The sequence below is a fragment of the Myiozetetes cayanensis genome, unplaced genomic scaffold, assembly GCF_022539395.1.
Source record: "Myiozetetes cayanensis isolate MyiCay16 unplaced genomic scaffold, myiCay2020 scf2-11, whole genome shotgun sequence".
Classification (NCBI taxonomy): domain Eukaryota; kingdom Metazoa; phylum Chordata; class Aves; order Passeriformes; family Tyrannidae; genus Myiozetetes; species Myiozetetes cayanensis.
In genome coordinates this window covers 89860068-89888002 of record NW_026087411.1, presented here as the reverse complement: position 1 = coordinate 89888002, position 27935 = coordinate 89860068, and the positions used below count along the sequence as shown (strand labels likewise).

General features: G+C 36.4%; 1 protein-coding gene across 1 annotated transcript in view; it reads left to right on the top strand.

Annotated features, from left to right (window-relative positions):
* PRIM2 (DNA primase subunit 2) overlaps positions 1-27372 on the top strand; it is a 100180-nt gene extending 72808 nt beyond the window's left edge. Inside the window, exons 10-13 of the mRNA XM_050316319.1 lie at positions 7806-7932; positions 8767-8849; positions 17984-18052; positions 23181-27372. Of these exons, the coding sequence (XP_050172276.1) occupies positions 7806-7932; positions 8767-8849; positions 17984-18052; positions 23181-23408 (507 nt within the window). The 3' untranslated portion in view covers positions 23409-27372. The remainder of the gene's footprint in view (positions 1-7805; positions 7933-8766; positions 8850-17983; positions 18053-23180) is intronic.
* Positions 27373-27935: the final 563 nt, after the last annotated feature.

Sequence of the window (27935 nt, the reverse complement as noted above, 5' to 3'; positions counted from 1 at the left end):
GAAAAACCAATTGAAAAATATCAGCAGAAAAATCTGAATGGCATTGGCATACTTGTAATTGATGGAATACCAGGAGAGTGGAGGTTGTTTTTTTTTAAATTAACTGAATGAGATTCCTTGCTTTAGAACTTGTTTATTAGATTATTTTTTTTCATCTCATGTCAAACTATCTAAATGAGTGTGTTAGGGAGTAAATACTTAGTAAAGAATGCAAGATTGTTCTCTGATTTTAAGTGTTAAGAGTTCCTTAAAACTGTGGAGATGGTCTGCAGAAATCTGTTGAAAATAAAATAAGTTTTCAGTAGTCAGGTTTTAGTGTTCAGTTGTTATTTGAAGGAAAGTGCCAGTATGTTTTTATAGATACTTAGGAAAAGCACAATGTCTTTATGGTGCTGTCAAATATTGACGTTTTAATTCAAGTGTTTCAATTCTTGTTGAAAATTAAATTTAATATTGTGTTCTATTTAAAAACAAAGCAGCTGAAGTTCTCACTGCCAGTTCAGTGTTAATTACCATCTAATATATTTATTTCCTTGCTTAAGGATATGATTATGAAAGGCAGGTCCTGCTTGACCAACCAGATCTCCTTCTATGACAGTGACTCGGAGGATGAGGGAGAAGATGTGGATATTGTCTACCTACTGTTTAGTAAAGTCTTTGACACCATTTCCCACAGCATTTTCCTGGAGAAACTCAAGCTCACTGCTGGGTAAAAAACTGGCTGGATGGCAGAGCCCAGAGAGTGGTGGTGAATGGGTTACATCCAGCTGGAGGCTGGTCACAAGTGGTGTTCCCCAAGGCTCTTTGTGAGGGGAAGAGGAGGGGCAGGTACTGATCTCTTCTCTGATGGTGACCAGTGACAGGACCTGAGGAAATGGCTTAAAGTTGTGCCAGGGGAGGTTAAGGTTGGAGATTAGAAAAGGGTTCTTCACCCAGAGGGTGGTTGGGCACTGGAACAGGCTCCCCAGGGAAGTGGTCACAGCACCAAGACTGACAGAGTTCAAGAGGTATTTGGAAATTGTGTACATAAACTGTACATTTAGCTAAGTTATATTAAGAAAAGCTTAAACTGCTGTAAATAAAAACCCACAGTGTCATATTTTTGCTAGTTCATCAGCCATGCAGTTTACACTCATGTAGTATACGACGTGTCTGACTGATCAAAAATTTTCTGATTTCCTTGGGGTAGATGAAGCCATCTCCAGGGCATGGTGGTTCTTGCCTCATATGGTTTAGAAATACTGAAATTGGAGAGGAAGAAGTTTTTTGTACTTGCTCTGAATTCGTGTGTGCTGACTGCAACTTACTTTTGAGTTTTCCAGCTGAATTTTAACTCATGACTCAGATCTGTAACCTTAAGGTAGAAATTGTGCTATGAGTTAATAATTTAGGGTAAATTTTTGTTGTTGACAGATAGAGAAACATTTATTTGTGCTCCTAAATGACAATTGTAGTTGATAATCTCAAGGTTATTTTAAGAATGAGCTTAAAAAAAGAAAGAGAAGTTGCTTGGATGAAGATACACCAGCTAAACAGTGTCAACAGTAATGATTTGAGTAACTACCTGGGAAATGAATGAAAAAGTGAACCAATTATTTCAGAAGATATGCAACTGTGTGCGATAAATCTATGGATTTGATGCTGTTATCTGTACAGGCTCAACAGTTTTAGACAGAAAATTACTGAATGAGTGTTTTAAAGAAAGAGGTGTTAAACCATTACTACTTTGAATTTTGCAGAGTTGGAACTAATCTGGTGGTCAGCCAAGAAGCTAGACAAAATTAGTGCATTCATTTTGCTGAGTTGTTAGATTTCAAATAAATAAATATCCCAGTAATGGAAGGAACAGATGCATGAAAACTTTCATACAACCTCAGCTCAGACATGAAAGGAGGAGGGGGGGGGGCATTTGTTTTTTCTGGAATAACCATTCCATGTGCAGAAGCCCTGCTTCCCAGGAAAATAGCCAAACACTGCTTGCTAATGGGAAGTAGAGAATAAACCTTGTTATTTTCCTCTTCACTTGTACACATGCAAACTTTCTCTTTTGCTTCAGTAAACTACCTTATCCCAATCTACAAGTCATTTTACATCTTATTCTCTCCCCCCTGTCAGGCTGGGAAGGGAAGTGATGGAGTGGCTTGGTGGACACCTGGCGTCCAGCCAAGGTCAACCCACCACAGCAGGTCTTCCATGTAGATCATTTCTTTGTCTTGCAATTTATGTTACTAATATTGTTATGTTACTCTTCATTTTCATATCTCTCTGCTGTCAGTTGTTCTTATCTCAGCTTGTGACTTTCACGTTTTGTGCCTCCAGTTCTTAACTCCATCCTGCCAGAGCGGGAAGAGGGAGGGGAAAGGAGGAGCAAGTGGCAAGGTGGTTTGGAGTCTCTATGGGAGAACTGAATTCCTAAACCATGACACACACACACACAGATATATATATATATAAATTAAGGCATAAATACAAAGAGATATGACTTGTATATATTCTAGTGATGGCTACCTAATACAGTATGTGTCTTAACATATTTATTAGGCAAGTGAAAGAATGAGTTAAAAAGAGAAGTTGCTTGGATGAAGATACACCAGCTAAGCAGTGTCAACAGTAATGATTTGAGCAACTACCTGGGAAATGAATGAAAAAGTGAACCAATTATTTCAGAAGATATGCAACTGTGTGCGATAAATCTATGGATTTGATGCTGTTATCTGTACAGGCTCAACAGTTTTAGACAGAAAATTACTGAATGAGTGTTTTAAAGAAAGAGGTGTTAAACCATTACTACTTTGAATTTTGTAGAGTTGGAACTAATGTGGTGGTCAGCCAAGAAGCTAGACAAAATTAGTGCATTAATTTTGCTCAGTTGTTAGATTTCAAATAAATAAATATCCCAGTAATGGAAGGAACAGATGCATGAAAACTTTCATACAACCTCAGCTCAGACATGAAAGGAGGAGGAGGGGGGGAGGCATTTGTTTTTTCTAGAATAACCATTCCATGTGCAGAAGCCCTGCTTCCCAGGAAAATAGCCAAACACCGCTTGCTAATGGGAAGTAGAGAATAAACCTTGTTATTTTCCTCTTCACTTGTGCACATGCAAACTTTCTCTTTCGCTTCAGTAAACTGCCTTATCCCAATCTACAAGTCATTTTACATCTTATTCTCTCCCCCCTGTCAGGCTGGGAAGGGAAGTGATGGAGTGGCTTGGTGGACACCTGGCGTCCAGCCAAGGTCAACCCACCACAGCAGGTTTTCCATGTAGATCATTTCTTTGTCTTGCAATTTATGTTACTAATATTGTTATGTTACTCTTCGTTTTCATATCTCTCTGCTGTCAGTTGTTCTTATCTCAGCTTGTGACTTTCACGTTTTGTGCCTCCAGTTCTTAACTCCATCCTGCCAGAGCGGGAAGAGGGAGGGGAAAGGAGGAGCAAGTGGCAAGGTGGTTTGGAGTCTCTATGGGAGAACTGAATTCCTAAACCATGACACACACACACACAGATATATATATATATAAATTAAGGCATAAATACAAAGAGATATGACTTGTATATATTCTAGTGATGGCTACCTAATACAGTATGTGTCTTAACATATTTATTAGGCAAGTGAATCTGCATTACTCTGATACTCATGTGAACATACCACATAAAAGCAAAATGTAAGTTCCTTGCTATGGTACACTTATCAATACCCAGTGAACTGTCCCTCAAGCCTCCTTCATTCTGGCTTTGGACTATTGGTTTTGTCCTACTAATCGATGCTAAGAACTTAGTTTCTTATATGGATAAGAAGTCTGAGGTGGCCTCAGTGCCATCAGGATACACAGTATCATTGGTACATTCAGTGCCATACATTGGACACCTCAGTTCATTACAGCAAATACTGGTGCATAAAAAAACCTCAAAACTGCCTGCTTGTCTGATCTGAAGTGCACTGCTGATGACATCACATTCATCCTACAGTCATGCCTGGAGGAAAAAGAAGTCCTCAAAAAACTCTGTCTTGAGTGATCAGGTTAAACCTTGGAGAGTTGACTTGCAGTCTTTTAAAACAAAAGTCCACACTGCTACCTGGCACATTCTAAGATCTAACTGACAATATTTGATAGGGCTGCCTTTGCCTCCGCTTTTGGCTTCAGTGTGAACCAGTTCAGTGCTTAAACGAGACATATTTCTTGATCACTTTCTCCTTCAGCAAAGCTGTGGTGCATCCACCCAGCACATAAATTATATTTGCATTGCAGATTTTGGAAAGCTCAGAGAGCTAAACAGAGTCAAAATAAGTGAAGTAGTTGAGATGTGGCCCTACAGTTAAAGAGTTGCAAAGAATCCTTGCTGTCAAGTGTGACCAGCCGTAGGTGATCTGGTACATGTAGAGATACTCAATAGTGTAATGATATTGCTTTAGTACTGCTGTGTTATTGTAACTTTGGCAGTAAGTTTCCATTGATATTTAGCACAGATTGTGATGGGATGTATAGGTAAAAGTGTTTTTTCCATGATAATAGAATCATTTTTTGGTTTTATATTGTTTTCTTTTGTCTTGGTGGAAATTGTCACGCAGAGTACAAGGGAAATGTACACGCTCCTGCAACATCATTGTTATTGAGCAAGCTCATATCAGGCTTCAATAAGAGCCTGATTTTTCTTATGAAAATGACAGAAAAATTTTGTGGATTTTTCAAATCACTTAATTTGAGTTTGACCTTTTACTAGGTTTTGCTATAATTCCCTTATAGTAGATTGCAGTTAGAATAGACAGTAATAGTTTTATAGGGTTTTAAGCTGTTTTTCCAAAATAGTTGAAAACCAATAAATTTATAAGCAGTTAGAATGACCCTACAAACACCTATATACCATGAAATGTGCTGTGCATAATTTGTTGATTTTGTTTAAGGAATTTCAATGGAACCATTTCAGCTTGGGGCTTTAGAGTAAGTAGGAAGGGACAGATCCCTCTGCCTTCTTGTTTTTGCAAATTTCAGACAGATCTAGTTTTACCATGGTGCTTTTGCTAGCAAAAGGTGTTGCTCCTACATTTTTTTTTCTTTATGCACATCCTAGGGTGATGGTATTAGGAAAGAATGAGACTGATGATTGAGTTAATTCCCTAGTGTACAGAGAGTCCTGTTCTGCAGGATGTGTTTTCTGTAATGAAATGCCACAATTTGTGGTTTCTTCCCACGGAGGATGACCACACAGCCTGTCAGATATTGGCCCTGCTAAAGTCATTTTTACTTGATCAATGATAAGAAGAGCTGAACCACAAGGATGAGAGAGCTTTTAGTGAATCAAGTAAAAGCGTGTGGCAACTTGCACCACGTAGCTGTGTCATTCTCTGCCATCTGCCACTGCGAAAACTCTTGAGCACCAAACAGGATTACAAGAAAGCAAGGAGAAAATATCCAACCTGTCCCAAGGCTGTGTTGTGTTACTGTGTAGCTGTTGTTTCTATTTACTGCAAGAGCTGCTTCTCAGCATAAAGTAATGAGTTAGGTAGTAAAAGTAATTTCTGTCGGCATTAAGGCAAGTGATGTGAAAAGTACAGCTCAGGATTTCAGTACACAGAACTGTTAAAGAGGGGTGTTAATTTTCTGGGAAACTAAGCAATACGTCCTGAAGCATTCACCATTTGCTTTTCCCTTGGAAAAATATAATTTACTCTAATTTAATTGCTTGCTCAAATATCCTTTGTTAACCAAATGAAATGTGTTTTCATTCATCTTTTGAAAAAGAGGAAAGATTCCAAAGCTTCTGGGTAGAAGAATAGCTGGCTACAGGGATACAGATTCCATTTTCAGTTTACCAGATTCATGCAGAGGTTAGAAATTGAAATACATACGTCTTTCTATTTGATGTTTGCTGGTTTTCAGCAGGACCTGTCCCTGCTGCTGCCCTGTGCAGGGGAGGGGAACTGTTTCTCCCAGCCCTTCTGAGTATATGCACACACCTAGAGCAGATCCTCATTCAGTTGTGCTCTTCTTTCTAGTGAAGAGGTGTAAGCCCAGCTCTGTTGCTATCAAAAGTAGTGCTCATTTACTATTCAAACAATCAGTTCTTTCATCTCCTGAGCAAAAACGTTGACTCAATAGGAATGCTGGATTCTGCCTGTGGCTATGCTGGAAAACAAGATTCTGTTTTCTCTCTTTCTTTTCTTCTCTTTCCCGCTTTTTAAAAAAACTTTTAAAGTAGAGTAAAGTCACTTTGTCAAATGCACAGTAAGGACTGATTAGTCAATGTTTGTTCAGAGCTTTGGATGTCTTAAGCCTTATTTGGGATGAGTGCTGAATATCAGTCATCTTCATGCATTGGCTTGATTATAACCAGCATCTTGAGGGAGGAGTTTCTTTTTTACCATTTAAATCAGGTGCAATTTAGGATTTTATTCTCAATGTTTGTGTATATTTTTATATACATTTATCATGTATTTGCATATTAAGTTACAGATTTTCAAGTATGTATGTTTTCAAAAAATTGAAGCATTTTATATGAAAAAAATACACTTATACACTTATATTTCTGTTTTATTTTTGACAAATATTAGCTGGTCAAGGTATTTCATAGGTATTTGAATATTTCGAATTACTATTTGGACATCCTCAGGTCAAACAGGGAACTACTTTTATCTGTAGAAATGCGAGTATCCTTGCAGTAGTAGTGTTACCAGTTGCATGCCTGAATGATTTTACTCAGTATATTGTATTATCTTCTATTAGTAAAATACGACAGCCAGAGTAAAAAATTAATTTAAAGTGGGTTTTGAGAAGAAAACTTAACTCAAATTCTTGTGGGAATTGTCTAGATTCAGATGCAGAATTTTACTTAAGGTTAATGCTAACATTTGGAATTCAGCAAGAGAATTCTTTTTGTTCTTTTTTGTTCTTTTATGTATCGTCAAGGGTTTTTTTGAGGCGAAGAGAGACTGAGGATGTGTAATTCTAAATATGATGTTTCATTATTTTATCATGTTTGTGGTTTTTAGGACTAGAATTATGCTATTTGAACAAATGTTCCTTGATTTCTTAATGCAACTTAATGGAATCTGTATGTTGTTATCTAGTTCTAATACAGATTTTTCCACCTATTTCCAGATTTTTTCACCTATTTCCATGCAAAAAATAAGATGAACTCGTGTAATTGAATGTTCTTCACAGGACTTATCTAAAATGATATATTGATAGCTCTGTGTTCAACTGTTAAGATAAATATTTGATTACATCTGTATTACTTTAGAAAATTTCATTTGTTGGAGGACTTGGTAGTCTGTTGGTAGACAAAAGAGAAAATATTTTTTATACAGCAAAATATGCTCCATTTTAGAATCTGAGGGATTGAACTTTGGTGCTGAAACAAAATACAGATGAAGCCTCTCTATTTGGGAGAACAAGAATGTGAACCTAAGTAAAGAAATCTGTGTTTCCATTTTTTTTCCTGATAAAGCAATCAACGTATGGACATTTGTGAAAGAGTTTAACTTACTATGTTTTGTCCATTTACTGACACTGTGGGGTTCAAAATTTATATCATCTTACCTTTAAAGATATTACAGCATCAGCTGGAAAGACCTTAAATCAATGCAGTTACACCCTTCTCTTGCGATGTGTCTGTAAAACACATGCATGTTCATATGCAAGCTCATGTAATATAAAAACCAAAGCTAACAGCAAGCAACTAGATTTTTATTTTTCCTAGTTTGAGTATGTTTGGAAAATTTATTTTGTTATTTCATATTTCTGTTTGCAGATCAGATAGAATTACTGACACAATTTGTAAATTTATTCTTCTATTTTTATTTAGTTTGACAAAGGATATGCTTACAGCATTCGCCACAGCTATGGGAAAGAAGGAAAGAGAACTGACTATACCCCATACAGCTGCATGAAGATTATCATGTCCAATCCACCAAGTCAAGGGGATTATCATGGTGAGTTCCTTAAGGAAAAATCCCAAATGTTTACAAACAGCAGAATCCCTTGGCTGTTAAAGAGAAGTTACTCTGTCCTGTAGTCTCTTAAATGAAGTATTTAATTTCCAGACCCTAGTGGTTTTGAACTGTTCTCTTTAGATCAGACTTGACTCTTTTTATATATGTTGTGTCATGCAGTTCTAGGAGACTTTAAATATACAGGTGCTTTAAGAAATGACCAATTAGAGGTGTTCTGAGATCTGAATTCAATTGTACAGGAATTCTGAAGTTTGGTAGGGTACTTTAAAGCCTCCTGTCTCTGTGTGACTAAACATGGAAAACCTGCACTGGCTTCGCTGTTGTTATGCTAGTACTAAGTCATTCATTCACTCTGTCTCAAAACTAATTCTGGAACAAAAAAATTCCACTGTTATTTAGGAGGTGGAACTTTCTAAGGTGTTTATAAAGAGGTATTTTTAAAATGGGCTGTGCTTTAAATTATTTGTCTTTTCCTGTGGGTTTTTTTTTTTGCTATTAGATATACCAATGCTATCATTGTTAGTAAGGAACGAACTTAAACTCTTTTCCTGTCAGTGAATGAGAATTGTGGCCTGTTTATGGTAGGATATTTTATGTAACTCTTTAGCCTGTGGTACCCTGATAACTGTGCAGTAGAATAATTATTTAAAGAAAAGAAAAAAAAATAAGCAGTTGTACACATGGGTAATTAACTTTCCTATTAATAAGCTGTTAGGCAATTAGGAACAGCTTAGCTGGTCTCTTGAGTGCCTTACTGCACTAACTCCTGAGTAAACAGCCTTGTTTGTGAGCTTGCTTGCTTTTTACTGTCAGGGTGCCCATTCCGCCACAGTGATCCTGAGCTACTGAAGCAAAAGCTGCAGTCATACAAGATCCCTCCCAGTGGAATAACTCAGGTAAGGCGTATTTTGCTTGACACTTTAATTATTAAGGCACTGGTTTTCAATTTTACTTCCTATTTGTGTAGGAATGCTATATGCAATTTGTCAGTGTGTATTGTGAAATATTTCTTCTTGTGAAAGGTTTAAACCAGAATCTTGGCTTTCTGGCTGCAGTGCTCCCGCTGACATGATGATTATCGTCACCAGCTTTTATTGTTTAATATTATGAGTTGATTTATTACTATGGTGGATACAATGCAGAATTTTGTTCTACTGCACTGTGATTAAAAAAGAAGTTTAAATGAATATGGCAGTTTTAAAGAATTTATTTTTATTCTTGCAGTGACTTGTGGATGACTACTGTGTAGTCAGTAGACATACGTAATTGGTTTTTATAATAAACTTCTAAAACCCATACATTCTTAATCATCCATTGTGCTAACTTCCCTTAAATAACAAAAGCACATGAAATGCCTAGTGAAATTATGCAGAGATTTTTATCAGTTTTTAAACATGTAACATTGAATTAAAAACCTATCTTGCATAGCAAGATCAGTGTAGGAATTGGAACTTTGAGGTTTGTACTGAAGAACTGACTCTAGCAAGAGCTGAAGGCAATGAAAGGTTGCCATCATTTTCACTAGAGGAAGACATACAGGTTAGATTTAAGCTGAGACAGTTCACCGAACAGTTGTGTATATTAACTGCCTAAAACTGGCTTTAGATCCATAGGAAAAACCTGCTTTAAGTGGTTGTTTTGAGTTCATGTGGAATGTCACCATTGCTTGTCAGTCATCCAAAGACTGTTGAACTGGATAGAAAAGAATGTGAAAGTTCCACTTCAAACAGTCTCCCTTGGAAGGAATAATTAAGATACAAATAAAAAGAATAGTTTTAAAGAGTTTAGTGTTCACTCATATTCATTCTTGACAAATTCTTGAAGTACTCAGACTTTTTCCTAGTTATGCTTTTTTTGTTGTGGGGTTTTTTTTTTCCCCCTATTTTCTCCTGGTTCGTATGAATAAGTCTCCGTATATCTGACACGAGATATACTTTCCTTTGGCTTTTTTCCTTTTTATATGCATCAAAAATTGATGCTGGTCTGAGATTTTTATCCTGCTAATCATTGGAAGGATTGGTGAGGATTTACTGGTTTAGCAGCCTTCTGTATGTGTGGGTAGGATTTAGTAGAGGTTATTTCTTCAGTGAATTTGCACAGTAAGGCAGTATCTTTATACTTAACATAGTTCCTTATTTGATGTGAATTGTGTTTTTATTTTTGTGTGTCTGTATATTTTTCCTTTGTGAAGTACAATTGGAATTCACTAGGAGTCCTAAGTTGTCTTATGAAAAGTGACTGAGAAAAACTGTCTCCATCATCTATTTCCTTTGCCCGGAAATAGACACTGTCCTGTCCATGAATTTTGTGGTGTCAGTCTAAGTGCAGTCACAGTACGAGGCTCTTCAGTGTCCACTCCTAGTGTTAAAAAAAAACAAATCCAAAACAATACATCCTCCACCCAAACCCAAATAATAATAAAATAAAAGATAAATAAATTAAAAAGTTGACCGTGCCTGGGTTTTCAGAAATTAATCTTTTACATCAGTCTTTGAGGTATTCAGTAAGAGAAGAGGAAGAAAATTAGTTCACATCTGCCTACAAGTTTTCATTACTGCTGCCACTCCTTGTTGCTCTGTTTGCATGGTCCAATAATGTTTGCATAACTAATAACAACTGAGGATCCTTCAGTCCAGACAGTGGCTTTTAAGAGTCTTTTCCGATGCTGATGATAGTTAATGATTATCAGAAAGGTTATTTTTCCTTAAGCTCAGTGAATGGATATTAGGGATGGTTTACCACTCTTTCAGAGCCTCTGATGTTGCTTTTCCAGTATCTGGGTCTTTAGGATGACATTCACCCAAACCGTGCATACCTTTTTACTCTCTTAGACCTCCTGTTAACTCCAGATCTAATGAGAGCTCCCTTACAACCTGGTAGATTCCTATTTTTAAGGAATGGTTCAGAGCTTGGCCTTTCAGCTATGTATTTTAATAAATGGTATGTCTTTCTGGGACTCAGGGGCTCTTACACTTGTTCCTTGCTCTTTAACAAAATTCTGTGAATAATGCATAATTTTTCAGACATTTATTTTGGATTTAGTTATGTAGTTATGAATTGATTCCCCACTGGGATTTTCATCTTCTGTTTTAGAGTACTCACATGTCTTCCCTTGAAGCCCATGAACAAGTCCCTTTCTCCTCTTGGCTTTTCTCCTGGCTATTACGTGAGCCAGAGTGTAGGCTAGTGTCTAGCCCTTATGGCTGTGATTTTACCCAAGGTGGTTAGTTTTGTAGTGGTGGTGTTCTTGGTCATCTGTTTCAAGAGCTGTCCATATTCTTGGGATACACTCTTTCCTTTAAGGTTCATTAAGAATTCCTGAGTTATTCCCATACAGATAAAGCATTTGGCTAGTGTGGGGTGGAAACAAATCCCATCCTCAAAGGGCTTTTCACACAGAATTAGGTGTGAAAAAAGAACATTGGACCTTGGGATGATGGTGCAGAGCAAATACAGCCTGACCTCACATGACTTCAGCAATCAGTCAGAGCATTAGACTGCTTTCATTGCATCTATTTTGTAGCACTGTCAGTACTGAAAAAAGTGATCAAAACATTTGAATATGTGAATGTGCTTGCAGTGAATTATCTAGATCCAATCTGCTGTTCCAGTCCAGTCCATATTTTCTGAGGCTTTATCTTGTTTAAGATTTTATCTGCTAACGTCATCTTCTGGAAATAATATAGGAGATGACTTCCAGGTCTTCTCTAGTTATTATGTAGCCTAAAGCAGAAAGAATTAATCCTGATGTTTATTCCAAGAACTGAATTATTCAATTTGTATTAATTTCACATTTTCCTTAGGCTAGGCTATTTCTTTATTTGTGACTGTAGCCTTTTCTGTTTCTTTTAAAAATGCTTCATGGAGAAAGAATACAGTTAGCTGAGCATCAAATGTGTGAAAGTATAGCATTTGAATTTATAGTATATTTTGGTCAGATTTCTGTCTTTCGTATAGTGCTAATTAGGTAAAATCTTTATGAAATCAGGCTTGGCAATAGCTAATCAATTTGGAGACTATAAAGATGAAAATATATGTTAAGCTATTATGCCTTTACGTATGGGACTTTGAACAATTGCATGCAGGGCACGATGGCTTCAAACTGAAAGGGAGTTGGTTGAGATTAGATATTAGGAAGAAATTCTTTCCTGTGAGGATGGTGAGGCACTGGATCAGGTCACCCAGAGAAGTTGTAGATGACCCATCCCTGTCAGTGTTCAAGGCCAGGTTGGACAGGGCTTTGAGCAGCCTGGTGTAGTGAGAGGTGTCCCTGCCCATGGTGCAGGCTTTGGAACTAGATGGTCTTTAAGGTCCTTCCCAACCCAAACTGTTCCATGGTTCTATGATAAATACATTGTTGTGTTACTGTACTAAATTCACTGTAGTATGTTGCCTGCACATCTCACATAGGAAGATGGAAATTATAGGCTCTGAACTAGAGTTATTTCAAAATATTGTTATTGGTTTCAGAAAGTTTTCTTGGAGAAATTACCTATTTCCCAAATTGCATCTTTCACAATAGCAAAAGCCAAAGGTAGTCAAAATATGTGGTTCTACAATCAGGAGAAACAGAGGTTCTAGACTAATTTTTTTTTGCTTTTCTTAGGAGGAAAAGCATTTTTTGAGGGGAAAAATGCTTATTTAAATGAACAGTAGATAACTTTAGAAGATGGCATGGTTTTTTCTAGTAAAAGTGTTGTCCAATTTAAAAAGGTTTTTTTTTCCATAATTGAGTGAAATTAGAAGTTTTGATTAAGTTGTTGAACTTTGTCTAATATTCTCCAACAGATTAGTGTTTTGTGGGACTGGAGAATCTTCACAGAGATAGAAATAAACAAACCAGTCTGTGCCTAGGCCTCTGATATGGCTGTATGTTTCCATGAATGAAAAAAAAAACCACATCAAAACACCTAACAAACTCCTTACAAACCAGCAAAAACCCCACCCCTAAACCCACCACATTGGAAAAAACCTCACACTCTTCCTTCTGATGGTCTAATATTAAAAAAGTTTAATCAGTGCTGTCTGTAAAAATATTTTCTCTTGCAGCTGAAGAATTTTGCCTTAGCGCCAGTCATCTTCATGGTAGGGCTTTTGAAACTTCTGATTAATTAGAAGCAAGTACTGTTTAAGTAAGATATCTTTTATTAAGTTAGTATTTATTGGGAAATATATAAAACAGAAACAAAAATACAAGAACAATTGATATTCATAATATAGACACATTTTCTGGGATACCCATTTTATTATTACAGTGAAATTTGGTACATCAGAGTTCCTTAAAATTTTCAGTGATTTCTCATCATGTTTAATTGTCTCATAGTTGGTGTATTTTTCAAGTATGAGTATGCTTATTGATTTCACTAGGATTACTTTTGCCTATAAGATGAGTGAACACAATTGCACATTTAACCAGCCAAATCTAACCCTTTTTTTCTGATGTTAGAGCTCCCATCTGACTTCTTTTTGTGTGTTTGTTGGTGCTGGGGCATTACTGTTACTGACACTATCAGTGGTTACAATATTGTAGAGTGTTAACATGACGTAGCTTAATATCTGTATATGACAAAACATCTTAATATAATGTGGCTAAAACTAATTATTTTAAAAATTTGATTTACAGTATTTCCAATGACTAAATTTTCCCAATCTTCAATTTATTGTTGATAAGTGGAAACAAGTATTAGAAATGAGAAGTTATATCTTGCTATTTCCAGGTGAGATTATAATGTTAAAAAAGCTGTATGCAATTATATTAGAGTGGACTATTCAAAAATCTGATTTAAGTACTGGTAAGAAAAAAAGGAAATGTTGACTAGTGACTGGTGAACGGGCTTGTGACAGTAAAACAAAAAAACAGCATAGGAAAAGAAAACATGAGAGAATACAAAAAATGCAGTAACACAGTGAGAAGCACAGATGTTTGATAATCACGCAGTCACAGAAGGGTGGAAGGGGCCACAGCGGCTCATCGGGTCCAACCTTCCTGCTCAAGCGGGGGCATCCTAAAGCACATGGCACAGGATTGTGTCCAGGTGGTTCTTGAATATCTCTGGTGAGGGAGACTCCACAACCTCTCTGGGAAGTCTGTGGTGTGGTTAGTGTGTGGTCAACTGCACAGTAAAGAAGTTCTTTCTTGTCCTCAGGTGGAACTTCCTGTGCATCAGGTTCTATCTGTTGCCTCTAGTCCTTGGTACTACCAAAAAGAGCCTTGGCACCCTCCCTTCAGACACTTATATTCATTGTTAAGGTTCCTAATAATAAGAAACTATAAGAGTACAGAAGACTTCTAGAGTATGTGCACAGATTTATTATACATAGAATGCAATTGAAAGTACAGAAGGTACATGGTTGAACTAGAAAATGAATTTTTTAAAGTTTGGATTTGATATTCTAACCACCAAAAGGATGTAATAAAAATGTAGTCAGGTGCTATTGTGACTGTTTATTATTGAATCACAGTATGGTTGAGGTTGGAAGGTGTGTCTGGAGGTTATCTGAGAAAATTGTGCTATATGTGCATACATTATAAACATGAAACCTTCAAAATCCATTTAAAACATACAGGAAATACTTGAAATCAGTAGAAAGGACAGATGACTGTACTGACCAGGAGGCAAAAGGCACTGGGGAGTCCTGGGGCTAGGTTTAGTTTTGAGGTGGTCACAGAGTGGCCTGAAAGAGAAGAGTGGAATGTGTTCAGATAATCTCCAGCAGTTGCACCCAATCATATCTCCAGTCACCTTTGAAATAAAAAGAATGATAGAATCTTCAGGTTGGAGAAGACCTTTAAGATTGAGTTCATCACCCAACTCTGTCAAGTCCACTACTAAACCACGTCCCCAAGAAGTGCCACATCTACAAATCTTTTAAATACCTCCAGAGAAGGTTAGAAATGAGTCATACATAACTGAATCTATAGTAGAAAGATTTTCATGTTAAAAATATAAGTTAATTCTGCAATTTTAAAAAAAAACGAACCCAAACTTACTTTGAGTAAGTGAAAAGAATAATGGATAATTACAGAGCCCCAACTATCCTCCTATGAAACATCTTAGCTTTGAGTGCTGAGGATCTATAAAAGCAGGTGGCTGCATACAGCTGCCAAACATCATCTCAACCTCATTAGTAGTCAGTAGAGCAACATCAGAAAAGCAAGTTGCAGATGGCTGTGAAGGAAAAGGCACATAAGGACTAACAGAGTCCTTGAGTATGTACCTTCACTTGCAAAATAAAGCAATGCAGTGTAAATATCTTAATATATGTAGAGGCAAAAGATTGCCGCTGTGAATTGAGTTTTGAGTGGAGGTCTGTTACTGGGTAATACTAGTGAAAAACAGCTCTAAGCTTGCTTTCATTATGTACACAAATGTTTGAAAGATAATACTTATTGTGAATGATAATTCTGTTTTAGAGAATTGATAGTTTCTCTCACACAGATGACTGCTTTCCATCTGGGCTCCATTCTATTCCAGTTTTTAACCTTTTTTGTTTTCTTTGTTAGCAACTTAATCTCTGTTTAAAGCAAGTTAATCTACTAACCCTGTTCTTCTTGAATATGTTTGATGTGCCCCTAATTCCTCAGTCCTTTCATATACACAGAAGGTGAACCTGGTCCCCCTGATGTGGCTTTTTTAATCTTACATATGTACTAAACATCAGGCTTATCATTTGTGCCTTGTGGCTGTCTCAGAACGAGCATGAGCTAAATCATAACTGCTTTTTTATTTTTGTTCTGAATAGAGCCACAAACATTGGTCTGACTTTTCTACCCAACCACAATTTTAATCAGCATTTAGCTTCGTCATCTCTACTTGTCAAATTTGGCTGAAATTGGCCAACCGTTTCAAGCTGGGGAGGTGATGTGGTGGAGAGGGTAAAGGAACAGGAGTAAAATGATGACCAATGCAATCATGTATATTGATAAATTTAACAAACTGGATGAAAGTCTCTGGACTCTTCTGATTCTATGGAGCACTGTATCAATGTGCTATGTCAGTGATTCCTCTTCTGATATCTGTCACTTGGAATTACCATTTTTCCACTGAGCTGTCAAGAGAAGACAGCAGCAGATTGATCTGAGCTCTTGTGAATTAATAGTAATTAAAACAATAAAATAATAAGAATAATTAAAAGCTAGCTTTGGTAATCCTTGCCTTTTCTACTTCTCAGGGTAGTTGAACAGTGGCATCACTGATACAAAAACCAGGTATAACTGTGGTCTGCAATGCAGAAGTTAAACAAATTGTAGAACGTCTCCTAGCGTTTAACTGATAAGCTTGTTCAAAGTGTTCACTTAAGTTATAGGAGAACCTTGGTGCTTTTTGTCTTTTGGGGTTTATAGCAAGAATTTGTCCATACCTAAGTTTATGTCTGCTTACTTAAGGTTACTGAGACTTCAAATGTATTTACACCTACATTTAGAAAACTTCGTATTTATATAATTTTATTAGGTGTAGTCTTGGCTAAACAAAGAAAAATTTTGAGAAAACCAGAAGTGTTTATAAACTAGATTAGATTAGTTGAATTATTTCAAATGGAAAATTCAGGTTAGAACAGTCTGAATACTACAGAACATCATGAATATTTCTTTCAACTAACCAGCAGACAAACAGGTCTTCTGATAATTACTCTAAGTTGTATGAAAAATACCTTTTAAGAAAGTACATACACACAACATGGTTAGCATTTTCTTTAAAATAGAGATAGCTCTTCAGCATAGCATAGCATATTGTAAGGAACAAACAGGAAAACATAAGGCAATATAAAATTGAATAGTTGAATTTAGAATAGATGAGTTTTCTCCAATTTTTAACTACTGATTTTTTCAGTCAATTTCAAGGAGAGAGAGGATTAAAAAAAGAAATAAATTTATGTACCCAGATAATGCCAGATTTCAGACTTCATCGCCTAGTTGGCCTTGGCCTTGCTCTTTTACAGAAGGTTTAACAGGAGGTGGTAAGAGGGAGAGAAATATAATCACTTGGGCTATTACATAGAAATAATGTGGCTAAGTACTTTCCTGGCACTGTGGTGCTGTTTTTATCCATTCAGCAAATGTAATTTATTTATACATCTGTCAATAAATACAGGGCAGCATCCGATAATGAGTACAGCGGGGATTTAAGCTGTGTATTGCTGTGTTTGACACAAAGGTCAGCCTTGGGAAAGGGCCTGAAATTAACATTTCTTGAAAGCTATTTTTCCTTCCACTGAGGCTATCTCTTAATTCCAGCAATTTTCTCTGTTTGATAAGCAGAGAGAGCATACATTTTGATTATATAAAGGAGGGAGGAGGTGATGAAACTTTAAAATATTTCAACCAGCATTGCATTCTGGTGATAAGAATGGGACTTTATGCAGCACAGAAGAGATTACCTGAAGTAGAATTGGAAAGCAAATTGTATTTACAAAAGATGGCATGATTTTCCTAATAGGTGTTCAAAACAGCCTATTCACTCACACATTCTGCTGAGCTTGACTAGAAATAACTTCATTTCAAAAAGGGCAAATCTGATTGAAGGTAAAAGCTTTCCTCTCTCACAGATACTTGTCTAAAGGATTTGCATTAAATTTTCTTGATGGGAGCATAGTATTTTACCGCGCATCTGCATGAACTGGTAATGTGGAAAATAAAAATACAAATTGTGTCCTTGATTGCTTCATGCTTCAAGCACTTAAATTACTAGATTTATGTCTGCAGTTTTGAAAGAGATGTTTCAATATGATACTTTGAGAATAACTGTCACAATTATATTACTTAAATATAGATTCAACTTACTGTTGAAGTTAAGAGTATTGAAATTACATTTTAAGGGCCAGGCATACCTTCCTGTGGTTTTATCTTGTTTCTAGTGTAGCCAGGGCATTTTTGAATGTTGTCAGTTATTAGCAGAATACGCAGATGTCATGTGCTGCAAGTGTCCGTGAGCTGTTGTACAAGGCTGTTGTGGAATACCTTGTTGTGGAAGATAAACAAGATGTAGGTGTGCCACTTCTGAATCTGTCACGTTTTTCTCCCTCTGTGTAGATCCTGGAGTTGGTGAAGGGCATGCATTACCAGCTGGCCTGTCAGAAGTACTTTGAGTTGACACATGAGGTAAGTAGCTACTAATTTTTGTTTCAACTATTATCACCGATTTTGTCTTGAGGAAGACCTTGGAAATCACCCTTGAAGTCCAGAGACTATTTTCAGTTTGCACATCCACCATTAGCTGTCTTGCCTTGTTAGTTTTCAATAATTTCAAATATTCATTTGTAATTTCCTGCATTTATTTTTTGATGTTATTAATACCCTCAATATTACAAGGACTCCCTGAAACAATCCCTCATCCTTGGCCATATTGATCACCACCATTGGTCTGCCCTGGCCTCCAATCGGGAGGCCTGGAGACACACCATCTATAACGCTGCTGCTGCTTTTGAGAACACACGCAGGATCACTCTCGAGGAGAAAAGACAACGCAGAAAGAATCGCGTCTCATCGATATCACCTGGGGAGTCTTTCTGCTGTGCCTTCTGCAACCGGACTTGTCTATCTCGCATTGGCCTTTTTAGCCATCAGTGCGCTTGTAGCAAGCATGGGTAGAGCCCTTTCAAATCTTCGTTCACGAAGAAGCCATGAAAAATTACAAGATGTAGTAAAATGTTATGCTTTTTTCCTGGAAAGGTCAATATTGTTGAATTTTATCAATTTCAAGTCATTTAACTTTCTAAATATCCTGCTTTTAATCAAATTTATGGGTTTTTTAATGCACTTTACAAATTTGATGTTGTTTCAATACACCTTAAAAAATTAACGGAAAATATTTTTAAGGTAAATTTAAGGTAATCTCCCAGTGTGCTCATAGTTAATATTGTTAATTTTTATTTGGTATTTTTTCACATTTATAGTCATGTATGATTATTTTTTAAATCAAGATGAACATTCTCAGAGCTTTCGTATTTGCGTAATTGTAAGCAAAGTTAAAGTAAGATCCTCCAGAAAATTGTAAGATAGCAAATGGCTGTACTCTGTCTCCTGTGTGATTTCTTGATTCAAAGAACCAGCTTTTGCACTGGTTCAAGACTCCTTTCATCAAGAAAAAGCAATGAAGCACAGCCCTTCTTAAAGCTTTGCTGTCTCCACAACTCAAGAAATAGAAACATCCCTTTCAAACAGCAGACTATGGAACAGCCTTGCTAAAGATATGGATGAGGATTAGATGACCCTCCCAGAGACACTTACAGTTGACCTTTTGGTTCTTCCTGGTTTTGACATTTGATTTAAATCGAACTGTTTCTCTTCACAAATTTCCAGCAATCATATATATAAGTGTATAGCAAAGGTATACTCTGAACCTCTATCCAGTATTGTTTTGGCAGCTGTAATTTGAGAGGAACACTTTCTCTTAGTCTTAGGAAATGCGACAACAAGTCTAATAATCTGGAGATAAATTCAAAATTATGTACAATTTGAAATTTAGATAACACTTGCCCCGTGTAAGACCAAGTCAGTAGAAATAATATTTTCCAAAGATGACTACAAACCCCAAGGTCAACATTCAAAGAAGAATAAATCAGCACAGTGCATTTTAGGAAAACTGTCTTTACATTCTTCTGTGGCAAATTCCAGAATAGCATTATTTTTATAAGTCTTGTGGTAATATAAATATCTGTCTTTGCTGCTTGCACGAAGAATCATCTTTCTGCTTTGCTGTTAATAAATCTTTTATTTCAATGAAAGAAAGCAGAATACAGAGAAAGACACTTTCTGTAGTTTGAATGGCACATGCTTATGACAGCAATTTTTTAGAAGAGAATTTAGCTGCTCAACTTGTTACCAGCCTGCTTGGAGTGATTTTTCTGTCCTACAGCTGTATGCTTTATTAATTTTTAATTTTTTGGGGGTAGTTAAAAATGTGTCTCTGACCTTTGCTTTCCTGTATATCACTAGCAGAGGTTTTCAGTGAAGGAAGCTTCAGAAGAATCAATTAGCCTAACATTGTTTCTTTAAGGAGGGGAACAATCTTAAGTAAAATTTTCATAAAAATAATGGACTGGCTCATGTGGGGAATTTTTACTTCAATTATGTAAAAATTTTACCAAGAAAGTGTTTATGTTGTGTAGAGCTGTTAGTGTTACCTATAATTCTTGAAAGTTATGGTGTGTATGTGGGTTAGATTGAATATTAATGACTTTGTAATGGAGACTTGATAAGATTATATTTTTCTAAGTTCACAGGGTCAGCTTCAGTAGTCTAGTCCTTGGCATTGAGACTATGCTAATAAATGCAGCTGGACTAGAGTGAGAATGTTTGGGTATATTTTTTGGGAGGCTGGTGATGAGAGTTGTCTTTACACTTCAGTGCTACTGGTTCAAATAGCACCGGTTACAAAAAGCTGATTTTCTTTGTATTCTGTGTAACCTAGGCTTATTAACTTCAATGTTACACCTCTCCTGATCTTTGTTTTCACTATTTTGCAACCACAGAACAAAAGCAGCCATCATTTGTGTGGTCCAGTGCATTTTCTTCAGGCAGAAGCTATTGTATGAGTATGCCATTTGTTGACTATTTTAATAAGTGTGAGAAAGGAAAGTTGTAGCACCATAAGTGCTCTATGTGGTTTTTCTGTAATATCACCTGTAGCATTATCACCTCTTTTAAAGTTTTTGGTTAAAAGCCAGAGATGCTTGTAAGTTTTTCAAAACAATATTTGCTACAGGAGGAATAAAAACTAAAATTTGTACAAAAGCCAGTGTGTACAAAATGTGCTGAATCCATGCTAGTATCGCCCACTAGATGGATTATACAGTTCTGTATGAAGTGATACATCCTTTTGCTTAGGTCAATATATGTTATGAGCTTAAATTTTTAACTGCACAGAAAATACATTTTTCTTTGGGTATAATGGATTCCAGGTAGCTTTACAGGTGTGAATGGACAAAGCTGTTAGAGAAATCTACTTTCTCTATTTCTGATAGTAAGTTTCAGCTAACATGCAACTAAGTTAATGACAAGGCTTTTAAAATTGATGTACTTTGATCTACATTACCTAAAAATATTGTAAAACTTAGATAAAGTAAAAACATGAGGAATCTAACATAAAAAGCCTCCATTTTTGTGTTCAGAGTTCTTGTAAATTTCCAACCAGAGCAGAATATTTTTATTTAGAGAAATGCTCACTGAACCTTGTTGCAAATTACACAGAACAGAATTGTTTCTGTATCACTATATCACAAATGAAGATGATGATATGAAAAAATCTTCTTCTTTCTCTCTTCAGGCTCTCAAAAAATGTGATAGTTTGCACAGAATTCTTTTAATTAAGAGTTATGTAAGCTTCAATAAGTAGTTTTGATTTAGTAATATTCAAGTTCGAAAAGGAGAAATGGTACATGGACTCATACAGCAATATTAACTAAGAACCTGTAAATAGCTTTTAGCCAAATACCATCAATCACCTCTGAAAACAGGATTGTAGGCTCCCATTCATACAATGAACTGCTTCTGCAGCTTATTCCAATTTTGGGGGGAGAGAGGAGTTTAGAACAAAATTAAGAGTTACAAAGTGACTCTTAAATTGGTCTGAAGAAAACTGAGATTTTAAGGATAAAAACCCTAGAGCTAATTAAGAGCTTCTTCTAGGAAAGCCAGTTTTTCACTATATCACTTCTTTTTAAGCTTTTTTGGTATAAAGAAGTAATTTAGTTTCCTTGTAATGAAAACTGGAGCATGGATGAAAGCTGTCTGGATGAAACTCATCCAGATAAGACTGAAATGAAAAATGAAATTCAGTGATGGCTTTGGGTTTTATTTTTTTTCTTTATGCCTTAGAGTACGAAATTGGAGTGCTAGGGCTGTTAACTGACTTTTAAGATTTTTCAGGCAAGGTCACTGACTACAGTTGCTAATTCATGTCTGAATTAGATTTTGTTATCCACACCACCATTTTCTAATGGAGCTAAGCTAGGCAGTGGTAATGCATTTAATCAGGGTTCCATTTAGAGTACACACTGATCCTCTGCTTTATGATTATTCACAAGTGGCTGAAATTTAAATTGATGGGGTTTGGCATATTAAATTAGCCACACTGTATGTCCTCAGGAGACTCTGTGTGTGCAGAGTTGCTTGTTATGCTTGAATTGGCCCCACCCTGCTGCAAAGAAGGGAACATAGTGGGAGCAGAAATGTACTGGTACATGACTCTTAGTCTTCCATTGTTTCTTGTATTCCAGGTTTGGTAAACTTTCCAATGCATTTTTAAGAGCAGTATTTTTCTTAAAATGTTCTTAGAATTCACATGAACTGACAGGCAGATGAAAGGTGCAGATTACCTGAATAGGAAATGGAAGCACCTTTTATTTAAAGTAGGCATTTCCAATTTACAAGCCCCCCAAAAGAGGCACAAAGATTATACTGTGGTTTGTGGTGAATACGGCAGAAGAGCTTACTTTCAAAGCTGAAAGCTTTGTTGATTTGAAATTGAATGTTCATTTATCAAATAGTTGCAGAGCTGAAAGCTTGCACCTGCTAAGTAGATACGAGCAATACAAATACGCTGCACCTTACGATAATTTTCTGATTTCTTTCCCACTGAAGACTAAATGTTCATTGTTGTGCTTCTAGTTTTGGGATGCTAATGTTGTCACTGATGGATCAGAGCTAGGCTTGATCTGTTGAGTTTCTGTCTTAGCTTGCTGCCTTGTAAATATTGCCTTTGTGGCTACTGGGGAAAATGGAAGCAGGTGAAGCTGCCTGTTTCCATTCACAGTTTCACACTGATACTTGACATCTAGATTTATATTCTGCAGTTGTCACAACTACTAGTAGTATTCTCTCCTGCCACTTGCACTCTAGACTTGTCTGACTCCCCTTTTTGTATTGGGAAATTTTGTTTTAAGGTGTTGGTTCAATTGTCCTACATCTCTGAAGAGATGCCATTTTACTTGCTCATGTTGTTTTAGGTGTTTTGGGATTTACTTTTCTTTACGACAGCAATGACAGTGTGAAATAATGTTTGAATATGCCAAAGAAATTATTTTATTTCACGAAGGAAGAAAGGAAAAAACGTGCTATGGAATTAAATCTATGTCACATTTACTGAGACAGTATTTACAGATTGATGTCTTTTTCTTCAACAAAATTGGAACTTTAAAAGTTTTTAATTAATTTGCTCTTGAGTATGAATAAGATGACTCTTAGAAGTAAATATAATAACTTGATGTTTCTTTCTTTTTATGTGCAGGTTGATGACATTGGATTTTCGTTGAATCATCCTAATCAGTATTTTACAGAGAGTCAAAGGCTGTTAAGTGGTGGTAGAGAACCGAAGAAGGAATTAAGTAATTCAGGAAACTCTCAACAAAAAAATAATAGTCAGGAAAGCATGAATTCGAATTCGACTCCAGCCTCTTCAAATACAACAGCTGATACAGAACTGGAGGGACTGGAGGCCTACTTCACTGAAGACTAAGGAGCTGTGTTACTTGGGTGTTATTTCTGTTATTTTTTTCTTTTTTTATCCTTCTCTTCTCTAGCTGGATTTGTCTCTCTATTAAGGGATATGCACTTCACTACCTGGAATACACAGACATTTTTTGAATAGACTGAAAAAAGAAAGATAGATATTGAAGCTGTAATTGCATCCACTACCTATTCTTGCTTCTTTGTGAGGCTGTTTTCTATGGCATGTTTATGGTTGGGAAATGCAAGTTCCTTCCCAATTATTAGGTGATTTTTGTCTGATTTACCTTTTTTTTTTGTTTGTTTTCTTCAAAATGTTCAAATATTTTTATCCCATTTTGTGGCCAGTTTTCTATGTATCTTCTTAATAAATAATTTGCAAAGCAAAAGGTTTTTGTATTTTCTTTTTAGCTGTATTTGGATGGTAATTAAGTAGGGGTTCTTATGATCAAAATTACCCTCTGGAGGAGTTAGTCTGTCTCTTCTATATGAGCAGCTGAGAAAAATCAGCTTCCTCATTTGTACCTTGACAAGAGATTTAGAGAGCTGGGTTTGGTGCTTGAAATAGAGCATAAGCAGAGTTTAGACACCTGTATGTAAGAAAATAATCGAAAAAGGTGATACTCTACCATCTGTCTCATCATGAAGAATCTAAAACCTTATTAGTATATACTCTCTTTAAAGTTTCCTCAATGTCTGAGTGTGGCTGGAGCCTCTTGTGTCTTGCTAAGCTAAACAGCTGTCTGAATGCAGCCTTGAGTCACCTAAATTCCACCCATTGTCACCTAACACACAAACTGCTTTCAGTCCAGCAGTGACCACTGTGCAGTGGATGGAAGCTCTAAGCAGAGCTGGTATTTTCTATCATGCTATTAGAGTACTCTCCCAGGGATTTAAAAGATGTTAATTTTATTTTACCTGATGCCTAAGGAGTTTCAAGGCAATATTACACCCTCCCTGGAGAGTGACCCAGCTACTGGTATAGCCCTGTAACCACATAAACAGGGTGTTGTCATTGCTATTAATGTAACTTGTATTAATTCAGCAAGGCCTTACTATGAAGACTCACTGAGCTTTAGTTTTCTGAGCTTGCCTTGTCCCACCTGAAGCTTTGTTTCAGCTGTAACAGTATCTGTCAAATGACAGTCTAACTTTGTACAGTTGTGTGCTGTACTGCCTGTAGTTTAAAATGATTCTGATATATTTCTGTGGTTAATGGTTAGTTAGTAATAAGTAGTTATTTTGTATGGAATGAATTGATATATAATTTTAGATACCCATCCTTAAACAAATACAGCCTAAAGTGTTGTGCAAAATAAGTTTTTAGGGATAAGAGAAGAAAGAACAAATACACAGTGTGAGTAAACACACATTATGTGTAAATAATTATTTGGCTGTAATGTGCACTTCGCAGACAATGAAAAAGGAACAGCAAGTAGAATGTTTTCGGAAATGTGTTGTATTACACTAGGTGGGCTCTAAAGAGAAGAAGGAACAGTCCCCACCATCAGCATCCACCAGCTCCTGATGAACAGCGTGGGACCCTGGCTGTGTGCTGTTGGTCTCAGGACCTGAAGGGGCCATGGCAAGGTGTGTGCAACACTAGAGGAAGGGGTGACAGACAGAAGGGAGTGTATGAGTAACTAGTTGTATTATGTTAGAGGTTTTATTTATACTGTGCTAGAGGTTTTATTTTCTCTACAATAATTGGATGATTTAGACTGTTAAGACTGTGACTGGACTAAAGACTGATTACTGTTAAGATTTTGGACTAACTGTAAAACGTTGGTTTCTTATATAGAGTGGTTTTATGGGGTGTAATTTGCACAGGGGTAGTGCAATACCAGGCTTTAAAAATAAAACATATGGTATGTTGTTAGAAGAGGATCCATCAGGTTCACTGTTCCTTTTATCTTCCTTGAAGTATTCCTTAGTTTATTTACGGACTGCTTTGTGTAAACTGCTTAGTTTGGCAGAGTAACCTGTCCTTGCTGCCATGCTTGCCAGTTGCTGCCTTTCATGTTTTGTTGTCCCTTCTACTGTACAAAATGTTATTATCCTTCACTGATCTGTCTAAATCAGAAGCCTAGTTCCTAGTAAACTTCCTTTCCACTTGCAGTCTTGAAATACTCATGGTAATTGCATTATGTCAACATCAAACTTCTGTCTTTGGTATCTAGTTGGCAGAAAGAAAAATAAAGGCTTCCACCCTTTAACATGCTTATTTGCTGAGATTTGTTTAAACCCCTGAAATGCTGAAGGATCTGCACAGTTTGGATTGGACAAAGGTTCTGATCAGTGGGTGTTATTCAATCCCCCAAGAAACCTGAACTGTTTAGGTAGGTAAATTGATTGGAATACAGGTATAAAAATGGTTGGGATAATGTCTACAGTGAATTGTAGCTGCAAAATATATAGGAGTAGATACCTAAATAATAGCTCGTTAACAGAGGAAATACTGAAAGGCTTTAGAAGTGATTTAGGGTAGGTAAAAAGTAGATCAGTAGCTGGAGACTTAAAGGTGGTATCAGCATGTATCATTTGAGGGAGAGCAGGACTTGGTGATTAGATGCAAAAAGAAGGAAAATGTGTGACTTATCTTAAAAATTACAGCTACAATGAAAGGATCACAAGATGCTGTGTTTCTAGCTGAAACGAAAGTTTTCAACTAAGTCAAAGATGTTTTGGCACATAATCATAAACCTTAATTAAGAAGGTTCATGAACATGGGATAATGAAAAAGACATCAGTATAGCAGAAGCAAATGTGGCACAACCTTAATACTTATTTTTTTGGAAGAATATTACATTCTACTCAGGATCAGGGTTGTATCGTGGGAGGTGTTATGCAAACAGAAAGTCTCTACTGTGCTCAGTGGCAGGACTTACAAAGTGAACTGCAATAAAAATCAACTTAGAAGAAATGTCTTTGCTCAGACTGAACTAGTCAAATGGATGCATGAACTACTGGATGAAGTGTAATGGTCTGTGTTGCGCTGTTCAAAGTAGATTATCTGGCTGGCCCTTTTGGCCATTAAAGTCTATGACACATGGATTTATTTTTATGCTTAATAAGAATGTAATCTTCTGCGCTGTGAATGGTCCTTGGTTCAGACAGCTACTCTAGCGCTTTTGGGTCTCTAAGAGAGACTGAAGAGTTAGAAATGTGTGATTCAGGCAGTTGGTGTTCAGGTCTTTGACGTGTCAGTGGTTTGGCCAGCTACAATTTTCAGAGAAATGCTTGGCAGAAAAATAGCAGGAAACCTGCGGAATGACTGATTCTACTCTGGTCTTTGACATTGGAGCATAATTAAAAATACGTGAAGTTCTGAACATGCTGTAGGTAAAAAGCAGTAATAATTGCAATTGCTACGTGACTTTGAATGGAAGAAAAGGAGAATCCTTGTCAACTATGGCTTAGAAAGGAGGCAAGGGATTTCTTACATAGTCTCTCAGTTAAATCAGGAGGCACTGTTGAAGGTAATGGTTTTATCTACAGTGATCACATTTTTCTCCTTATGATGTCCTGAGGGGTGGTTGTAAAACTGCCTCCTTCAGGCTCTAGCATTACCAGAAATACAATTTTTTACAGTTGAGTGAACTTTTCACAGGATTTAAGTATTGGGCTATGGTCTTCTCATACTTTTATCATTATTGCACTATATAAAGAATAACAATTGCAAATATCTAAATCAATATACAAATCCGAAAGAAAAGTAAATCAAATTATTTAAATATATGTTTCAAATCAGTTGTAGAGTGTGTAATTTACAATAGTTGAATATGTTGGTAGTGCAGCTATAGTAATGTGGCGAGTGCAAGCATATGTGAAAGCAGTGCTGTACTCCTCTTCCAGTCTATTTCTCCTCGGTGTGTTTATTAGATGTGTATTTCTCCCCTCTTTACCATTCATTTAAAAATGGTATAATTTTGTTTTGTAAAAATTTCAAATGTTTTATGCATTGAAAAAATACATTGGAATGTCCTTTTTAAATTAATTACTGATTTTCATGGATTTTCTGTCTTTTGCCTCCATGTTTTGGCTTAAGCTGACTTTTATGAGCTATGTAAGACCTTACCTTGAAACCTCAGGATTTGGCAGTTTTGGATTAAAGAATGCCACTTCATTCATTTTCTCTTCATGCTTCACCTAGAAAAAAATCCCTACACAATGAAAATTTTTAAGACCTTCATAGGTCATATGAAGTTAACTCCTCCCTTTGCCCTTCTAAAGTTCCCATCAAATTAAATGATAAGTAAAGAAACAAATTTTCTTCTAAGCACACGCAGGGGGATGTAATTAGACCCAGGAGGCCTCATGACAATATGTTTATGCGAGTTCTAGGTGCAGTGTTTTTCTTTTGATTACTGAATTGTTTTGGAGCATATGCAAATGGGAATTTACTTCTGAGGGAAAACTAAACCAACCTCACTATCTTTATCAGAAATGAAAATAGTAGAATGTTCACCCTGCTGAACTTCCAAACTGAAGGCAAAAGTGATGTGAAGCACAGCCATCAAGCTGGCATGTCTAAATT